At 38.0% G+C, this 22,021-nt stretch overlaps 1 protein-coding gene across 1 annotated transcript; it reads right to left on the bottom strand.

Moving 5' to 3' along the window:
• Window positions 1-283: 283 nt before the first annotated feature.
• Window positions 284-20,235, bottom strand: pfklb (phosphofructokinase, liver b). Its single transcript, XM_036586372.1, has 22 exons — window positions 20,010-20,235; window positions 18,652-18,725; window positions 18,472-18,549; window positions 16,841-17,030; window positions 14,338-14,503; window positions 14,151-14,195; window positions 13,277-13,385; window positions 11,574-11,669; window positions 11,385-11,477; window positions 11,076-11,201; window positions 10,119-10,183; window positions 9,959-10,022; window positions 9,336-9,482; window positions 8,233-8,303; window positions 7,663-7,750; window positions 7,059-7,211; window positions 6,465-6,629; window positions 6,146-6,207; window positions 4,002-4,113; window positions 3,758-3,857; window positions 1,905-2,010; window positions 284-1,134 (listed from the first exon to the last, which is right to left on the bottom strand). Exons 1-22 carry the CDS (start codon window positions 20,089-20,091, stop codon window positions 987-989), a joined length of 2,340 nt encoding a protein of 779 aa, XP_036442265.1. The 5' UTR covers window positions 20,092-20,235; the 3' UTR covers window positions 284-986.
• Window positions 20,236-22,021: the final 1,786 nt, after the last annotated feature.

Consider the following 22,021-nt stretch of genomic DNA (forward strand, 5'->3'; position numbering starts at 1 on the left):
TTAAAACCAAGCAAATGTCTAAACTACATAAAAGTTTTTGTTTTTTTTTTAAAAAAAGTGAGAAAAATTCAGTTTTCCTAAATATGAGCCATTTAATTAACCGACTTTATCGTTATTCATTAATTCTTCTTTCTCTTTATTTGCTATATCACTATAATTGTATATAATACTAATTAGAATAGCTTGGATTTGACTTAGCATAAAATAACAACACAAAAGAAAAGTTATTGTAATTGATACAACACAACTATATTGGTCCAAGTGATTATCAGAGCAACACAGCTGGAAGCAGAACTAGAATGTATTTATCCAAGAACAGCATCAAAATTTCAAGTGTTACTTTTATCTTCAATACAAAGAGAGAGATGACTGTTACAAACATACATGTATAGAAAGAGATTCAGGTTTAGGCAGGAAGGTTCGGATTGCTTTTAAAAATACTGGACAGTCCCTTTTGGAGATTAGATCTAGTGCACACTGGCATATATTAATTTCACATAAAGAAATACTAAATCTTTGTTACTTTTAAATACATTTGCAGCATTCTGATTACTGGGGTTATAGTTACATTGAAAAAGAACCATAACACAATACAGTGGATTCCAGTACGGTGAGTGCAATAAACGCTACCGAGTGCACATGTACTGCAATGGCATTTAACACTAAATATACAACAAAGGCACAGAGGGACCAGATCGCTAACATTTCAAACAGCATCACATCAATTACGTACTATAACACTGTAAATAAGGAAACAAACTAGTGTTCAAACTTAATCAAGAAGAGAAACATATCTGCACGATTAGAGGGGGTATCATTACAGCCATTACGTTAATGGATTATTAAATGTGCTACTGAGGTCAGCTCCATTTTAGGAACTATAAAATTTCACAGGTGGGAAAGAGGTATTCAGGGTTTGTCAGTACTGGAATGGCAGGATTGTTAGCTCTGGCGCCCTCTGGTGGAGGGAGTGTATTTTCATCTCTTCAGAATCCAGTCTCTATGCTGAGGGTCCGGCGGGTCACGTGCTCTATATCCCCGGTCACATACTCATCAAAATGAGTCTGGTACTTGGCCAGCATTTTCAGCATGACACGCAGATTTATCCACCACTGCTCTTTTGGCATCCTGTGCCTGCAGAGAGACAAAGCAGGTTGTTAAATGTGCTAAAATACATCCCTCGAGTGCAAATGCTTGTTGCAATGCAGTGCAACAAATTAAAGCTCCAGATAAAACAATGTAAAATATTTTCACTTTTGTTTTGTTTGATGCTAAATTTAAGTTTTATACTAAACATCCAGCAATGTTTGAATGAAAAATAGAAATTTAATAAAGCACTTAAAGGAAAGGCTTATCAGACCTATCTGAGGACTTCCAGAGGGGAGAGGGGGTCTTAATATTCTAATTAGCATGCTTGACTGACCTGTCCAAAACTCCAAGCCTGCTTTGCCAGCAAGGAGAAATGCCCCTTCTTGAGAAATGTGTAAAATAGACTCTACATATACAGGTGTACATTTACGTGCATATACACATATACATATACGTCTACATATATATGTGCTGTAGACGATCCCCACTGTGTCCCTAACTCAGTAAAATCATACTCCAGCTTTTATATGGTAACATCTTATAGAAGATGAGGTTTTTATTGACGATAGCAGCGGAAGAGAGTTTGGACGAAGCCACACCAGTGATTTGTAAAGGTACTGCTTATGTAAGCACTACCGAAGATCAGTAGTATTTAAAGCACATATTTTGTACATGCATAGTGTTTTCCTCAAGTGCAAGATTAACACACTTAGAAAGAAATTATGGATTTAGCTTCCGTGGAGCTTTAACTCACAGCCAAAGTAACACAGTGTGACACAACTAAATGCTAATCTAAGGAGAACGGTGCCACTCACTCAAAGTCAGTGTGGTCCTTGAGCTCCGTAACTGGGCTAAAGGACATCACTTTCCTGTTCATGCCAATGACGCATGCTGTCTCTGGAGCGTTGGCAAACACACGGCCTGGGATGGGGCAACATAAAAAAGGTTGACATGACACATTTCCAAACACTTCCGAGGTTCGCCTCACACAAAAGTAGGCTACTTAAAAATAACTTGACCAAGTTAGTGTTTTAATTTCCTTTGTTTACTGAATGACAAAATCACAAATAATAGCTTTTAATAATTAATAACCCTCTGCTTTCAGTAAACATTCACAGCATAATGAAATGGCACATAATTTTTCCAAATTTTTTTTTTTTAAGAGCCTTACTTAAGAACCATCACCTGCAAGCTAGTGCTATTTACTCTGGTATTAAAACACTGTTGTATTATCTAGTACAGTTTCTATTAAATAGTTTTTGCAACAGAAATCAAACAATTTCTGTAAAGCGCAGTTAAAACGGCTTTAAGGACAAGTTATTTGTTTTTCCACATATTCCTGAGAGGATATAAGAGGAAAGTTGAATGAAAAATAAATGAAAATTAAATTTCCAAAATGACTGAAAGATACAGAGAAAATAAGATTTCTAACAGTGCAAGATCTAGACCACCAAAACTGTAACCATCAGATAAACAGCACTTAAAGCTTTCATCTTCGAGAGAGAGGAGAAAATCAAGCTGCTTCAGATCTGAAAACATCCACAGGTGTTTCTGTCCATCCTTCCACTGTGAGAAGACAACTCAGCGCCATGAGTCCGAAAGGATGTGTAGCTGTCAAGAAGCCCTTACTGAGAAAGGTTTATGGTGTTCTCAAAACAATGGACTGACCACCCCAGAGTCCAGACCTCAACATCAACGAATGTGTTTGGGATTACTTGCATTGTGAGAGGCAGAAAATGCAACCAACTTCTAAGACTGAAGTCACTGCAGATTTCTTTGAAAAACTGAAAGCAAGTCTCCCGAAAAGAAACGGAAGCTGTAAAACGGCAAAGAGTGGACACTAAATACTGAAAAAAAAATGGTAACACTTTCTATGAATGTTACCTTTGTAAGCATCTATAAACACATTCATAACATGTTATAATGCATTCATAAGGCATTATAAATATGGCTATAAATATTTATAAAAATGCATTACACGTTATAGCCATGCTTATTATGCATTATGAATTGTTAACATAATACATCATAAGTACTGTTCATAACAAATTATAAGAGCTCATAAGTGGTATTTGTCCGCTCTAAGTAAAGTGAAGCGTACTGTACTAAAGCCTCCTCCAGTGTTAAGAGTGAGGCTTCAAGTTGAAATATTTACTGAAGGATTTACTGAAACACTAAAACATACATAATAAAGCACATTACAGGCTTTAAATGTCAGAGTTTAAACTAGAGCTGCCCTCAGTGTTTTACCCAATGTGGGAAAGTCAATGTACACCACCGTTAGCTTGGTATTTGTCTTTACTTTGCAGTCTCCAGGCTGGGACTGACAGTATAACATGTTATCAGCACTACTTATAATGCATTATATTAAAATTCATAATGTATAATAAACATGGCTATAACATGTAATCCAGTGTAATTCATTTTTATAAATGTTTATAATCATGTTTATAATGGTGTATGAAGGCATTATAACATGTTATAAATGTGTTTATAGATGCTTACAAACGTGACATTCATAGAAAGTGTTACCAAAATAACTTCTAATTAATGGCCATTTTGCCTGGAAATTAAATAAACAAGGGGTGGTCTATGGCTTTTGCACAGTAGTGTATGCCACTAAATAGTCCTACATCTGTGAGGGAAAATGCTGTCTTTCTTGCCTTACCTTGTCTGTGGGTCTCTTTCATTTTCTCAGTGAGCCACAGAACAGCCTTCACACCCATTTTGGTGCCAAAGTTCCTGTCAAAAGGTGTTGGGACCCCACCCTAAAACAAAAAAAAAAAAATCAAAACGCTTTTAACAAAATCCAAGCCTGCATAGCTCAGACACACAATATGGACCAGAATTATTATGTACAATGATACCGTTTAGATTCTGGTCAGATGGTCAAACTGCATTAACTTCTTCACCTGCTGTAAGTGTCCCAGGACATTAACCCTGCAGTCGAAGATACCCTTGCCCTCAGCTGAGTACAGATTGTGAATGAAGTCTGTTGTGTAGTGTTTGTGGCACTTCTCATTTCTGAAAAAAGGAATCAGTACTCAGTATCTCCTCTCTGTTAACATAAGATATTACCAGCATCAGACTTTTTTGGAAATCAGCCAGATCCATAAATATCATTCCCCAATCTGTCTGGATTCAACAGGTTAAAAACTTTAGGAACAATTATTTATAGGCCTGTTTTACTGATGGGTATGTAACAATCAATTTAAGTGTAAAGAAAGTGTAAGGAAGTGTAAGGGAGAGCTGGACCAAAAATGCTTATGTAGCTAACAATGATCAGAAGCTGGAAGCTAGTCTTAAGGAGCCAGGTGCGATAATGAGTCTTGGGATAACTAAATGTGGGTGGGAACGTAGACTTATTAGGGTGGGAACAAACTGAAGGAGAAATTTCTAAACTAATCCAATGCCCCATGAAGGTGGAGCTCAAAGTTGGGGACGATGGTGCGTTCGTCAACTTTGTTTGACAGACAACAAGCCTGTCGTTAGCCCATGATTGTAACCTAAGTTAGCATGACTTAATAGCCCCTCAGAAAACTCCAATTACACGTGTATGTGTGTGTCAGGTGTGCAGAGAACAAATTACACATGGTGAAAATAAACATTACTTTTACAAGGTGAAAAAAAAACAAAAAAAAAACAGTTTAGATAATGATAGTGTTCTGCTAGCTAGCTTGATTTGCTTGTGTTATCGATTACTCCAGTACACTAAATGCGAACAGCAGAGTTGTCCCCAGACGTGTATTCTTGCCCCACAAGACTAGCTACTTGCCACCAATTAGCATGGCATCATCTGCACAATGCTAAATGATGGCTAATTGCTGTCATTCAGTGTTAGCATCATTAGAATCGTTGGCTGAACTGTTCCTTGAAGTTCTGTACATTAACATCTTGCAATAAGTGTACGCAGAGATGAGCTATTAGCCTCCGTTTTGTATTCTTAAGCCGAGGTCAGACCCGGACCGCCGCCCCGCTGTTATGAGGTGGTGTTGGAGGGAATGTATAGTTCAGTAAACAGTTAACGTTAGCTGGTTAACAAGTTTGTTTTTTTAGTGCTAAGTGACACGGTTGCAGAGGAACGTTTCTCTGTTTAGTACTTTTCAGGATACGACAGCGCTTTAGGGCCACCGTTAATAAAAATAAAAACAGCAGACTCTGAGAAAAAAGTTGTATTATTTCGAGAAAAAAAGTCATACTATTTCAAGAATAAAGTCGTAATATTTGGAGGATAAAAGTGGAGTTCCACTCACTCCTTCTTCTTTGTGGATCATTTTGATTATCATTCTCATTGTCTGTGAAACTTATGCCCTCTTTGAATGGTGCGGAGATGTAGCCACCGATAGCTGTGTAGACGACCCTGCCTGAGATTCTCCTTCAACAAAACAGACAGACAGTTTCCTCCGAGTTCGTCTGGCTCCTTATTCTAAATAAACAGAGTTTCCTGCTCAGCCATTTCAGCAGTTTCTTACAAATAACAGGCTGGTGCTGATGTGCAGGAGAGACAGGGAGACTGAGTGTTTCTTTATGGGTGAAATCGATATGAAAGTATAACTCCACCAACTCACCGCCCCTCATTTAACACGAGGAGGTGCTGCCTTCCCTTTGCAAAGGCTTTGTCCACAATATTGCGACCTTTCCTGGTATTAATGCCACTTTAATGTCGTAATTCTACAATTTTTTTTTTTCAAAATATTACGACTTTTTTTTCTCTAAATAGTACGACTTTATTCTCGAAATATAATACTGTATGACTTTTTCTCAAAATATTAAGACTTTATTCTTGAAGTCTACTATTTTTATTTTTATTAACAGTGGCCCTAAAACGCCGTCATAGAAGACGCAACAGATAGCATTCTTTTTTCCTAGTGGTTGACACTTCCGAGGTTTGTGAATTCACAGGGTTAAAGGTCACCTAAAGGTGAAATTTAGCACTACTGGAAGTGAAGAGATTTTTCGGGATCTGGCATTCTTTCCCATTCAAGTGAATTGGCTTTTTTGCCAGGCAGATTTTACATGCGATGGGTGTGACTGTGGCTTTAAAGAGAAAGATCACCTCAGCACCAGGCCTCGCTGAATGTCATTCTTCATCTTCTCTGTCAAATGCTCCACATTCATCTGACAAACCGAAAAAAGCAAATCAAACTCATTACAGTGTGTTTTGTAGGTCTAAAACATGCTTGACTGGTGGCACTAGCATTAAACCTTTTATATCACTGCATATTCATTCCTATGAAAATCCCTCTAACCAGCATTAGCACATGCTTGACTTGAGATGCTAGTGGGCTTACAGGGAGGGTCACCTGGGTCTACCCTAAGTATTCAAATATTGCACTTAAAAATGTAAGGTTCAAACAGCAGAGTTTAGAATTTACCTCCAAGTCATGGATGTTGAATGATTCTTCAAAGATGTAAGCTGCATCTGCCCCCACAGCAATGCCTGTGGTGGTTGCCAGGTAACCACAATATCCCCCCATGGTCTCTACAATGAAGACACGCCTCTTGGTGCCGGATGCGGATTGTTTGATTTTGTCGCAGCTCTGAAAGAACAGCCAACAGACATAGTTTTATTGCTTATGTCCGTCTAATGTTGTTAACTAAGCCAAAAATAAGCTTTCAAAAATAACTGTTAATGGTTTTATTTTGCAATAAAAGTCTTATTAAGGCCCTAAATGAGCCTGGGCTGAAATCGGGTCATGACCACTCCAAGAATAATGCAGCATTCAGTGATTTACAGAGTGCACTGTTAATATGTAAACCATGCATTTTAATGAGTAACTTAATAGTTAAAACCTCCTTTTAGTGGACAACTCAGAATAGGTGTGATAGTGGTTCTTACAGTCATCTTCTGTGAGAGTTAGAGTTATGGTAGTTACAGGCTTTCAAAGAAAAAAAAAGACCCAAACAATAATCACATTTGTCAAACACCAGTGCTGATATATTATTACTCATATGGGGGGAAGTTATACCTCCATAGCAGCGTTGACGGCCGTGTCTGCTCCCAGACTGAAGTCTGTGCCTGGCACGTTGTTGCTTATGGTGGCAGGAATCACACACATTACAATACAGAGTTCATCATAATGCCCCCGAGCCTCCACCAGCTGCAGAACTCCCTCATAAGCCTGAGGAGGTTAAAGAACAGAGGTTTTTAATACTACAGGAGTACATCTCTAACCTCAGAAAAGAGTAGCAGATGATAATCTAGTAGACCACAGAGTAGCATTATATACATTATATCATATTATGATACCTGATAACATCTTTAAGACATACGACTACATCATATTTTGTTATTCTGAGGTTCCAACAGACACAACGTACCAGTAGTGCCCAATGTAAATGCACCATCAATACAAGTACACCATTAGTACAATTTTAACATTTCACATTGCTCTCTAAACTTTATTTTGTCTAAAAAACAGAGTGCAATACTGTTATAATCAACTGTTCCAAAACAGCTGTAGCTAAAACACATTTTGAGATGAAAAAACCTTCGAATTGATGTATCCTGTTGCAGCAATGCATTTTTACACCCCTAAAAAAAGACCAGTCACAGATTTGTAGTTTTAATACCTCAAATCCCCCGATCACCAGAAGGGACTGTATATTGTATTTGCTGATAGTCTCCACTATTTGTTCCATGCAGGATTTGGGGAGTGTTCTAAAATTCAGAAGAATGACATTAATTGAACTGCTTGTTTGTAAAACTAAAGAGAAACAAGCAATGATAAGCAGAAAAAACACACTCTGATACAGTTGTATGCAAAAGTTTGAACGGCCCCAGGCAAATTAGGTTTTTTTTTTTTTTAAGTTAACACACCCTCAGCAGGGAACATATCACTTAAACATGGCATTTTCTGCGTATTTTAATGCACAGTTAAATTTTTTTTTTTTTGCTCAGTTTAACATATCGAAATAAAATAACACAACATATAAAATGCGTACATTTTGCACTTTATTGTTTCCCTATGTGTTCAACTTGGCAAATAAATAGTAAATGTGCCGAAGTGTGTTCTCTGTAGAATGTGTGTTAACTTACTTTTTAGAAAATGAACAAAACATGTCATTTCACCAGTGGTTCCCAAACGTTTGCATAAAACTGTATACTTAATCTCACAACTCACACAGTCTTTATGAACCCACCGTTTAGTCCCAAGCAGTGACCCTCCCTGGCCGGTCCAGCCTGCTACATCATGCCAGTGCACCTCAGTCACCTGCAGAAAAAAGCAAATCCACTAATCCAGCTGCTGCCATTTATGTTTAATTGAAATGCCTTAAAATGAAAACAAATGAAAGACAGACCCCAATTAATTTTTCCCCCTCAGTGACTTCCCCTCACCCTTCTAAATTTTGGCCACCAGGACAACAAGGCCTTAATATGTCCCATTTCTCATTTTGGTGTTTGGGAAGTCATGAGTACACTACACGCCCTTAGACACATCAATGAGGACTTAGCAACAGCCTCTTACTTAACTTTGAGATACAAGCCAGGACCAATCAATCCAAGTAGATCAGCTGTCTGACCAACATTATGGAGAAGTAGATATTCAGATGTGTGTTAAAATGCATTTGTAGAATTTGCCATTGAGCTGCTTTACGCTTGTAACCCAAATTGCCTTGGAGGAGGACCTCGAGGCTTAGGGAACCATTTGGGGACAAGCCTTATGTTAAAAATTTAATATCTGAACACTTGCAAACACTACACTATACTAAAACAGAGGTTGCTTAGATCAGTCTTATAGGTCAGCAGGAAAAATAACCTGTTTAATTATAAGGGGTAAAAGTGAGGCTGGAAAATGGTCATGTAAAAATGGATTTTGACCAGTTTGGGTTCATAAAATCACATGAGAGAGAGAAAAAAAGAAAGAAATGTAGAATACTGGTTCTTCAGGTTAGGTTAATGCTAACTAGCATATACTTTAGTTCCAAGAAATTGCAGTTTACTGATATTATGTGCAATTGCTAAGCACACAGCACTAAAATGATCACACGTAGCAATCTAATGTAGCTGAAAGTATGCATCTTGTGCAGGTAACTCTTCGACATTCAGTGCCAAATACAGAATATGGCAGTGAAGTCTACAATTCACAATTCTGTCTCTTCCTAGAGTGAAATAGAGGGTGTGATGTGTTGCTGATAGAAACTTCCCTCAACATTTTTAAGAATTGCAGTGCACTTCATAAGAGATGACAAATCTGGGGTCATTTTTCTAGAACAGGAACCCAAGAAGGGTCATGTGAACTCACCATGCCTTTGGCCAGACCTTCAAACCCGTCATTGATGTTGTAGACTCGGAGACCCTGGGCGAGACCCACTCTGACCGCTGACCTCACAGCTGCATTCATCCCTGCTGCAGGAGCACCCACATTGAGAATGGCCATGGAGTGGTCACTCTTGAGAGAGGAAGAGAGTGATAAGATCAAGTCAAGTCAACTTTATTATCCATTCATAAAATTCAGTAGGTCAATAGAGAATGTAGAGAAAAATACACATACAGTATACCCTGTACCCTGTGTGTGTGTGTGTGTGTGTGTGTGTGTGTGTGTATATATGTGTGTGTACAAGAAACACCTCTGACAACAAATAAAAAGGGTCTTTAACGGGGAATTTCTACTCATCAGTTCAGGGTGTTCAGTGTATGATGTCATATCAACATGGCTGCTCACACTGTCAACGGTAAATACCACTATTCTTCTTTCATAGTATTTTTTGCTTTACATCAAACATACAACATTACTTATGACATAAATCCATAACAGCAGCTGTTTCTACCCAAAGGATTTTTAATGAAAAGCGCTATAACAAGAAAAAAAAAAAACAAAAGAAAAAATCTATTGTTAGCTCAATTTAGACAAGGAAAGTTACTTACTTTTGATTGAGCAGGTTTCTGATGGGCCAAAAGCTTGTAGGTGTTCCAGTTGTTCTCAAAGCTCCTGCAGTGAACAAATGTATGAGGAGTCATTCGAGGACAGACACACACACAGACACACACACAGACACACAACATAACATCTATTTATCACACTCACTTTCCACGGAGCTGAATGGCTTCTTCAAAACGCTTCTCATTCATGGCTTTCTGCACCTCCTTTGTCTAATCACAGGGGTAGAAGAGTGACAAACACAAACAAAAACTTTTAAGATTGTGAGGTTAGACAGTAGTACAATATTTCGAAATCAACCTATATCTCATATTTGGTTCAGCATGACCCAAGACCACCTACTGGATTTTTTTAGTATAATAATATGAGATTGTGAAGACTAATATTTTAAATGCTGTGTAGGATATGGATCACCATTAAGTTACCCTAAGTAACCCTAAGTAAGCTGTCAACCTACTGCCATAATCTTGTTGCAATATTCTCTAACAAATCTTAAACCTTATACTACAAACTTTAGATCAGCATACTAATGTTAAAAGTAGGCCAAAATATTATATTTTGTTTACATAAAATTATGAAAACATTAGTCTAAACATGAACAAAACGGCAAGGGCTAGGAAGTGATTTGGAATTATGATTGTGGCGGGGGGGTTACAGTGATTTGGAATTGTGAGTATGAAGTGTTATGAAATTATCTGATATTATGAAAACAGGAATGGTTACAGAGTAATTTGGGATTATGAGAATATGGAATGGTTATGGAGTGATTTGGGATTATGAGAATGGGAAGGGTTATGGAGGGATCTGGGATTATGAGTATGAGAGTTGTTATGGAATGATCTTGTATTAGGAAGGGTTAAGGAGTGATTTGGGATTATGAGAATGGGAAGGGTTATGAAGGGATTTAGAATTATGAGTATGAGAAGTGTTATGGAATGATCTGGTGTTATGAAAAAGGGACGGGTTAGAGAGTGATTTGGGATTACGAGAATATGGAAGGGTTATGGAGTGATTTGGGATTATGACAATGGGAAGGGTTATGGAGTGATTTGAGATTATGAGAATATGGAAGGGTTATGGAGTAGAATTAAATGCACGTCTCACCATATTGACACACTCCATTAGAGGGAGGCGCATGGCCTGGTTACCAGACAGTCCAATCACACAGGCAGGGGTTTCTGGAGTGGCCTCCAACAGAGCCACGACAGCCTCTACTCCCAATTTACTGCTCTGTAGAGACAGACAGACAGACAGACAGACAGAAACTGACCCAGAGATTTTTACACACTTTCACCAGCATTAGTAATACTTATGGTTTTTATTTGATTTCTTTCGATTTACTAATTGATCCAGGCAGGCGTAATGCTATAAACCTTAGCTAGCACTACACAGAGCCAACCCCTGATAACTCACCAGCACCCTGTCGAAGGCAGAGGGTGTCCCTCCCCTCTGCACGTGTCCCAGGACAGTGACTCGAGTGTCATAACCCAGTCTCTGCACCACCAGCTAAAAGGCAAGTCAAACTGACAGTGACTTTCAGAAGATAAAAACATATTCTTCATAATTTTAAGTCTGAACTGAATTTCAGGGCTGTTGTCTTACGTCCTTCACGTAGTTAGAGGTGATGGGCTGGCCATGCTTATCAATGGCTCCCTCCGCGATGATCACAATGTTGAGGCGAGAGCCCTTACTGCGGCTCTGTAGAAGAATGTATACATGCATATCCTACTGTTCAGAAGTTTGTAATCATTGTTTTCAATCATATAACACCAATCTGGCTGCAGATAAAAATGTCAAAACTTTCTAACATTGCAAATCATGTAAAATTCACAGACTGCTTAGGAAGCTGTTTAAGAAACAAATAAAAGGAAGTGTTAAATGCATCCAAAAATGTTGAACAGAACTAAAAATGATTCCAAACAGTACTTCTATGATAAAATTTCATTTCAGGACCAGATCAGATTGTTAAGTACATAATGACAAAAAGTAGATAAATAATAATTAAGGTACTTTATTTACATTTAAAAAAAAAAATCACTCCCAAAATATTTGAAATTGAATTTGAGTTGAATAAAACATCTAATATTTAAATCTACATAGTTTACTACAGTAACTATACTATATGGGGCAGTCATGGGCTGGAGGTTAGGGAAGCCTTGCGGTCTGTTTGATCCCCTGAGCCGACAGTACATGACTGAGGTGCCCTTGAGCAAGGCACCCAACCCCCAACTGCTCCCTGGGCGCTGCAGATAGGGCTGCCCACTGCTCCGGGCAAGTGTGTTCACTGCCCCCTAGTGTGTCTTCACTAGTGTGTATGTGGTGTTTCACTGCACGGATGGGTTAGATTGCAGAGGTGAAATTTCCCCATTGTGGGACTAATAAGGGTCAAAGAAAAAAAAAAAAGAAAATGTTATTGAGCACTTTCATTTTTCAATTTCCAGTTAATTTCAGCACAAGTTGTTCAATTTTCAAGAAAAAAAGCAGGAAGGTTAGATAACTACATTGAACAGAAAATTACACAAAGTAATACATAATTTTTTTTCAGTTCATTCAGTGTGCCCACACTTTGCCTTTATTACAGCTTCCATTCTTTGTGGGAGACCTCCTCTTAGTATTTTTAAAGAAATCTGCAGGGATATTTTTCCACACCTCCAAAGTTCAGTCTTAGAAGTTGGTTGCCTTTTTTGCTTCTCTGCTTAGAGCTTCAGTTTTTGGAAACTCCTGTTTTCCACTTCTTTTCCTTTCACTTTCTTCTTCTTCTTCTTCTTCTTCTTCTTCTTCTTCTTCTTCTTCTTCTTCTTCCATCTCCTCAGAAATATCACCTTAAGCCATTTTAGATGCACATGAGAAAGAAATGTAAAGTCAGATAAGGTGAGTTTGGGTAGCTGCCTGTGTGATTGTTAGTGTCTCTTTGAAGGGGAACAGTCCGTGAGTCCTTTGGGAACAGCTTTTACTGGGAGAACATAGCTGTAACTCAGTAGCTTAAAGACTGGAAGTACTGAAGAGTTAAAGTGGCAGTCGGTGTACAAAAGTAAAGTAAAATTATATCCTGATAAAATTTATATTCTTATTTAGTGCTAGAGGTGTTTGTTAAATATGTTTCCTGCTTTTTTCTGACAATAACAAAAAAAGGGACTTGTACTTAATGGCTGTTTTGGCTGGAAATTAAAAAAACAAAGGGTGGTCTTTAACTTGTGCACAACCTGTAGTCCATATAAAACCACAACAATGATTAATATGACAACTGATTCTAAACGTTTATGTCCTGAGTGACCGTGCCTAGAGATCGTGCCCTAATGTCTCACCTCTCCCAGGCGGGCACACATGTGGTCCTCCCACCCTTCCTCTGGGGGAGCTTCAGGGATAAAGACCCAGTCAGCACCAGAGGCCAGAGCAGACACCACAGCCAGATATCTGCATGTTAAGCATACAGGGAAGAAAAAGCACTATAACCTCATCAACAAGACTGACTGGTACACTTTACACAGAGAACTAGTAGGGGTGTTAAGCTTTTAACTGAAATCAAAGACAAGATCAATTTTAAACTTTGAAAGATGGAACAACCATGTGACCTTCCCCAAATAATTTAATGTTTCAAGCTGCTTCACCAAACAAAAAAATCCTGTTCTTATGTGAGCAATAATTAAACAAAAGCAGTAGCACATGCCATTATCAGCTCAAAATGAACGGCTAAAAGGCTATACTGTCCATGTTGTCATCACTGCAGGACTGTTGTCTATGATGTTATCTTACCAAGTGAAAACGCATTAAATCTAATCAATACATTTAATATTTCTTATAATTTGTTTTGTCATCTAGAGAAAGTGTTTTATTGTATTGGCAGATAACTTTGCTTGTTTTAAAGATTCAACGCAAATAAAAAAAACTCTCGCGAACAACAATTTATCTATATGATATAACATTCTCACTTATTTAATGTTTAGAATTAAGCTGAATAAACATTCTTAAGACAAACTCAAAATGAGAAATTTTGGAAGGAATTTAAGGAGATTTCACTCATAATTTCTTAAGTGCATAAAATGACACAGCAAATCAAATAAATACAAATATGTTGCATGACTAATAACGACCTTGTTTTATTCTGAAAAACATATCGAAGCAAATAAGCCCCAAAGTTTACAAAGCAAGTAAAGAGCACTAAAAGAAAACAGTACTTACCCACAATGTCGTCCCATCACCTCCAGCACAAATGTTCTCTGATGACTGGAAAAAGTAAACATACACTTATGTGGCAATAGGCACTAATAGATGAGATGTGTTCCTATAAATAGCCTCAAACAACGCAGTGACTGACCTCATGTTATGCCTGTGGTCATGTCTAGTGCGTGTCTCTATGACCTCTCACCTCTGTGCAGTAGTGCTGATTGCATCGATGACCTCCATGATGCGGTGAAGGGCGGAGTCAGCTCCGATGGTCATGTCTGTGCCGCAGAAATCGTTATCGATGGAACCCACAAGGCCCACAATGTTCAGATGGGTGTACTGCTGAGCCAAGGAGTCGGTGATTCTCCCTTAAAAACACACACATAGAACTGAAACTGAGACTGGAATTGTAAGTTCAGCTATTGTAAAACCAAAATGCTGCCATATGCTGCTCAAATGACATGTTCTGTTGATTTTATAACTGAAAAGTACACAATCTCCTCAGAGAACACACGTAAATATGGCATTTTTCTACACATTAGTGCACAATTGTTTATTTGCTGAGTTTAACATATTGGTGGAAGAAAACATTTAGAAAATATGCCATAACTTTAGCACAAGCCACATTTTATGTTCTATTTATTTTTCCAACATGTCAAATTCAGCAAGTAAACAGTAACTGTGGATTAAATTGTTCAGAAGTATGTTCTGTTTAGAGAATGTGTTAAATTATTCTCATTTAGAAAAACAATAAAGCATGTCATTTGGCCAGGGACACTCAAATTTTTGCATATGACCAAATTCAAATAGTGCTTACAAGACAGCACAACAAACGTCTCCTGCGGAGGAGAAAATTCTTGATGAAAAAATGAAATGATTAAATCAATAAATAATTTAATCAACTAAATGTTTTTTTTGTCAGTTTTGGAATATTCAGTGAAAACACTGAAATTTAAGTATATATTAAAAATAATAATTGATATGTTTTTTTTGCTGAATGTTCCCAAATAAAATGGTTCATTGAATTATTTCTTTCATTATTTATTGATTCACTGATTTATATTGTAGCCCTCCATTGTCTCTTGGCCAGTGATAATTTTTTAAATGCTCTAGAAATCCTGTGATCCAAGGTCTAAACTCAATTGATCAAATTTCATATGATTTCTAGTAAAGAGCAGAGCAGTCAGGCTATGTAAATTTGGCTGCAGGTTTCAGTCTTGGTGCCACGAAAGGCCATGAAATTCAGCGCAGCCTGAGTTAGCCAGCGCAGACAAGGCAGCTATTGATGCTGATTCACTCAAGTAAATGGAGCGGAAATCTACAGCTACACAATGAAAGGAGAGGATGTTAACAAACAGACAGACATCCAATACAGAGAGACACAGTTTCTCCTTTTCTCTGTCAAATCAACTTCTGGAATTTTTTGGTATGTTATATTATATGCTAACATTTACTGCTCATATATTTTGCAAATAAGCAAACATAAACAGTCATATGCAAACGTTTGGGCACCCATGGTCACATGAAATATTTGATTTTCTAATTGAGATAATAAGTGAAAATATCATCTACAGAGAACACACTTCTGCACATTTTAATGCACAATCACTGTTCATTTGCTAAATTTAACATATTAGAAACATACAGTGTGGCCTGTGCAAAAGTTATGTTTTATTTTCTTCCAGCAAATAAATAGAACTTATTTCTGCAAATTTTAGCGCACGTCATATTTAAGTGTGTTCTCCTCAGAGGATGTTGTTTACACCTAGAAAATCAACTTTTCTTGTTTACACCTAGAAAATCAACAAAACATGCAACATGACTGGGGGGTGTTCAAACTTTTATAGACGATTGTACGTACACATCATTGCTGTCAGCATAAAAAACTTTTATCTCCTTTTTTTCTTTTCTCCACAATTTGAAGAAACTAGTTGCCTTTTATATCACATGACCATTTTATGATGAATGGACCGACAGAAATGGTATGGTATAAAATCATGTTACATTAACTTCTCTTAAAAAGGTTACCATTTTAGATATTTTGTTCAGACAGCACTGGTGTATTTTTCTTCCTGATGATGGTTCAGATGTAGTTACAGTTTCTGAGCTTACTGACAAAAAAAAAATGCAATTAGCCTTCAATTTTCCCCCCTTTGATGGGCTACATTCTTATTCACTTACATTAGCTACACATTGGGACGATATCTTAGACTAAGAGTGATCCTAAACCTAGAATACACTGTTTAAAATGACATCTTGGCAAGCGGAAACATCTTAAATCTTGTCAATGCATCTAATATTTCTTATTTTGTGATTGTTTTAAGAATATAACGTCGTAATAGTTTTGGGGATCTGCAGACCTCTCTGGTAAAAATGTGTAATTGCATGGAATGTGCAGAATAACACATAACATTGGTTGTGCCTTGGATCCCTTCCCCAAATGAATAAGCATGTTGAAAGAGTATTTAAAGAGAAATCAGTTAAAAGTTTGGTAAAAAATTAAGTCTTCCATGGACATAAGTGAATGATCTACTATTGTCATCATATCTTCATCAGTGTAATGTCGATTTTGCATTTGGTACCCAAAATCCAACCTAACCAAAGCTGTACTCTGCAGTTGAAAATTTGCGGTTGAATTATTGGGCTTATGTTCCCCAGATAAAACCTCCTTCTTTCAGAGTTTGAACATTTTTTTGAAGCATTACCTTCCTGCACCAGCTGGGCCAACAGGTCACTCCACTCCTTGCGGAAGATGTTGGCTCCAGTGAGGCTTCCATCTCCACCACACACGCAGAGGTTAGTGATGCCCCTCTGGACCAGGTGGAAAGCAGCTGCCAAACGACCCTCTCTTGTGGTGAAAGCCTTACAACGGGCACTGCCAATCACCGTGCCACCCTGAGAGAAACAGGATTAAGAAGGGATGTAAAAATGCATTGTCTTGTGATGTACCTACCAATCTACAGGTGGTGATTCAACTGCATTGAATGTTTTGGAATCGATTATTATAATATTTTATAAAATATCCACTGTTTTTAGCCGAAATAAAACTCAATATATTTTTTTGTAAAAATAACGAAGTCTGGTGTTCCGTTTTTTTGTCTATATTCCATGACTGTATAAACCAAAGGTCATCAACCCTGTTCCAGGAGACCTACCTTCCTGCAGAGTCTAGTTCCCACAACAAACTAATATACCTGCTCCAGCTAGTTAACTTCTTCAGAAGCCCATGATTGACTGTATCAGATGCATTAGTGTTTGGCAAGTAGGGGCAGCAACTTAAATGGAACTAAAGGCTGGAACTAAACTCTGCAGGAAAGCAGATCTCCAGGTGGAGGGTTGGTGACCTCTGGTGTAAACAGTTTAAGTATTCATATACAAAAGCACGTAAATGTCAAATACAACCATTTCCAGTCAAAACAGCCAAAAAGGGCTAGTTATTCATTTTTCAGTGCGAGGAAAAAAAAATAAAAAATCAGAAAACATGTTTAACCTATAATTACAAAAGAAGCCTCAACAACTAAATGTAATACTTTTTTCAGTATTTATTTTTGTCCACTCTGCCTTCATTACAGCTTGCATTTTTCAGGAGATCTGCTGTACATATACACAGTGTATTTTTTAACATAATGCAGAATTATACCAAAATCATCAAACTGAAGTGAAATAATCATGTTTTATGAGGCCACCCTTTAAAAAGTTATTCTTACAGAGGAGATGGAAGGACCTTACAAACAGATTGTGTACGCAGACAGTTCATCCCTTTATTTCCTCCATCCCTTTTAAATTTCGACTATGACTATAAGGTCATTGTCAGGAATTACAGTTTAATCCAATTTAGAATAATTCAACACAAGCACGCACACAGATTATCCCACCTCTGTTGACGAGACCAGCAACACACAAGCAGTCTGAACTGAAAGGCCTCAAACCCTTTCAGGAGACGTGACTAAGGACATGCAAGTGTCCAGCGCGTATGATCACATGACCCCGCTGCTGTGTAGCTGCTGTAGGAGAGAAGAGGAACTGGACTGTGCTGAGGGCCGCTGTGGTAATCTCACAGATTTAATCCCCTCAGTCAGCACTCCCTCGCATAATCTCAATCCCACCCGCTCACTGTCATTATTTAAAACCTTCAGCAGGTCAAGACACAGCTTTGAATACAGAGGCGCTCACATTTATTGTGTCTGCAGTAAATAGGCGGGTATCTTCTTCCCCAGTGTATATCGCTAACAGTTCAGTGGAGATGTAGGCCAACATTTTCTATCTGTCTGAGACTTCTCTCAATGTGGCAAATTGCACATTAGAGCACAAAATGAGCTCTTACAGATTTACCCACCAGCTGGATGATGTTGCTCACGCTTTGCCAGTTGGCAATTTTGATATTGTCACCTCCATCCACAAGCCCTTCATAGCCCTTGAAAGAAAGACATGTTGTATGAATGTATAATGGACTAATGCAGGTACTATGATCAATATTCGTTGAAACTGGGTTATATATACTAATAATTTACCTTACCTCATAGATCAGATAGACCTTGGCGCCGACATAAATGCCCATGCGTGTTACAGCACGAACAGCTGCATTCATTCCTATGTATTGTACACATACACACAAACACTCTGCATGTAATACACTGTGATAGACATCCACTTGTTCAGTACAAAACTGTAGAATATGAGTCCTTTAACATTTAATAAGCTTTGCTGAAACAAAAACTCATCTTTTAACAGGATTACAAATCAACTGGATCAAAATAAAGACATTTTCATTTAAAAATGCTCCAAAAAGCAAGCCAAACATTATATATGAAGCTAAGATAATGGAAAAAACTGCATTGTAGCTTGTTTAAGTGATGTGTCCTTTAGGTGTGGGCAATATGGCAAAAATATTGGTACGTGCAAGCATGTTACAACCCAAGAGTAGTGAAGAAAGTGGTGATTTTTTAATAAATGTTTCAAAAATATTTCAAAATTAAGCCAATTTGCCAGTTTACTGACATCGTGGTATCACAATACTTAAAGACATTTTCTTTATACACAATGTGCATCAGAATATTTAGTTTTTATTAGGCTTGATTTATTAGGAACAAAGTAAAAAGAACCACATTGGTCAAAAACCATGACTACAATGATAATTCAGTGTTTCACATATTGTGCTGCACTAAACACACAGGACTAGTTATGCTCTCTTTGTAATGAAACATGCAGTCGGTCAGTTTCTTTAAGTCCTGACACAATGTGACATAATTTATCACCATAGCGAAAACTGAAGATACTGTCACACCATATTGCCCACCCCTGGCTCCTGTGTGGAGTGTGAATACGCCCCCTGCTCTGCTGCTGCACACGACATGGGGTTACATAAGAGCATTCTCATACAATCCATCCCCTTATATATATAACCTAACTCTATAATATTAAGAATAAAACACTTTAAATAAACTTTAGCTCATAAACTATTTAAATATGTAAATGTATTCCAAAATTGGCCTTTGTAGCAAAAAAAAAAACTTAATCCAGGTCAAAATTTGTGTCCACGCTGAATCAGATCCAAGCGCCCAGCTGACGAAATCTACGGAAATGAAATTCCTCAAATTTCCCACAATCCGCCAGACTAAAGCAACGGACCTGGACCGCAGGTCACAGACTTCAACGAAGCCAAAGTTCGCTTTATGCTCGAATTTTCCCGGTCCACCTTAAATGGTGCAGCCAGAGTGTAACTGCTGCACCATTTAAGGTGGAACGGGAAAATTCGAGCAAGAAGCAGGCGAAGAGGAAGCCAACTTCAGCCTCGTTAGACTTAAGCTGAGCAGGAGAAAGTGGATAGGGAAGCATATGATTAGCTGAGTGCAGTGCCAGCTTCATTAACGTTACCCTGTGCATCTCCACCGCTAGTCAGAACAGCGATGGCTTTTCCAGCGCCCGCCATCCGCAGCTTCTCAAAATCCACCAACATGATGACTGCCGTGTAGGTTATCCGCTAACTAGTGGTTTCGGAAATTCAGAGCCTACAACAGTCCTGTCCCGCTAGCCCTCCGTCCTGCTCAGTATGCGGGAGACATGGCAGTAGCCGTGTAAAGCAATGAGGCGATTTTGCTCTGCTCCGCCTCTTGTTTGCACTGGCGACGTCCGATTCATGAACGAATCGGTTCTTTTGATTCTCTTTACATTTGGACTGTTTATGACCACTAAACATTTTTGTAGCGTCTTATAGACAATATAATAACTTACCAATAAAATAAGAATAAACATCTTCTATAATTTAACTACATAAAATCATAATATAAAACAGAACAGTCTTAGGGGTCGCTTGCATTTTCTTTCTGTATTGTGTAGCTTCTTTCTCCTTTGTTTGTGATTATCCTTCGCGCTTAAAGATGCGAGTCCCCCAGTTTGTGCGCTTGTAATATGAAGATGAGAACAGGTTCAGCGAATCATCAGTGAATCACTGAAGCGGACATTCGGTCCATTTAAACGGACAGTTCAAAAGAATCGGTTCGGTAAGCTGAATCGAACTTCTTATCACTTGTTTGCCCTGGGATGTGTTTTTTTAACATTAAATGAAATGTGTAGCATGTTATTGTACCACTCTATGTACAGAAAACTACCGTATAACACAGACCAGAAAGCAACAGCATTAGATATTTTATAAAAATTCGGTTTCTATTTTTTCGTTATTTAATGTGTATGCGCTGTGCTCTGTATTACCGTTTTCCCCTTTCATTTCGGTGAAATATCTAATTTAAGTTGTGGCTGGACTGGGATACCATAGAAACCACTTAGCAACACCCTGGAAACCATCTGGGAGACCACAGCAACTGACTAGCAACCTCTTTGGATACCATAGCAAAGACAAAGCAACACCTTAGCTACTACTTGGAGTACCATAGCAACCGCTTAGCAACACCCTAGCAACCGCCTAACAACACACTTGCAACCACTTGGGATACTATAGCAACCGCCTAACAACATCTTAGCAATCTTAAGCTGCGTACTAACTCTACATTTTCTTCTGGACGAGTAAGGTGTTGTGGATGGACTGACGGGAATTACATGGTTGTGGGTCGCCTTGCAGTGTGGAGATTATATGCTTCAGAAGAGAACATAAAAATGCACCTTGAAGTGGCTGAAGGGATTTTCAATGGGGCAGCAGAGCCTCTATCTCTAACAACACAGGCCAGCCTCTTCATAATGATAAGCCTCTCTGTAGAGCCTTCACGCCCATGGAAAACAGTGATATTCAGAAGAGGCTGTATTTTATTTATTTATTTATTTTTATTTAACTCTCCTATTATCTTAGGAGTTATCAATTTGACCCCATTCATCTTTAACGTTTCTAAATAAAAGACTGACATAATTTTTTGCTTCATATTTAATGACTTTTGCTAATTTAATGGGGACAACTGGGTAAACATAAAACTAACATGATACATTTTCAATATCTTGTACACGTTTTGTATGCATCGGTGTTCTTTGTGGTCAATTTGACCCCAGGCTGCTTTAGTTGTATAAAACAGGATATAACTGGACATAAGAAATATCACCATTTTGAACACATTTGTTTTGGTTGTATTGGATGACACTGAGGTCAGTGCAACTTCATAATCTTCAAACTTCCCTCTGCTTTAGAGCCCTGACCAAACATAACCCTACATAACATGCCTGAATTAGTGCAAGAGCCACTGATAGTTCGCAGACATGAGAGAGGGGAAAACACAACACAGCTCCCACAAGAACATTAATGTTCTTTAAGTTCTTAAACATTAAGTTCTTTCAAGTTTAAACTGCTGGGGTCAAATTAACCCAAGGATAAAATATTTTATTAAATTTGAGGATAATAGGAGGGCTAATTTATTATTATTATTATTATTATTATTATTATTATT

The sequence above is a fragment of the Colossoma macropomum genome, unplaced genomic scaffold (genome assembly GCF_904425465.1).
Source record: "Colossoma macropomum unplaced genomic scaffold, Colossoma_macropomum, whole genome shotgun sequence".
NCBI classification, from domain to species: domain Eukaryota; kingdom Metazoa; phylum Chordata; class Actinopteri; order Characiformes; family Serrasalmidae; genus Colossoma; species Colossoma macropomum.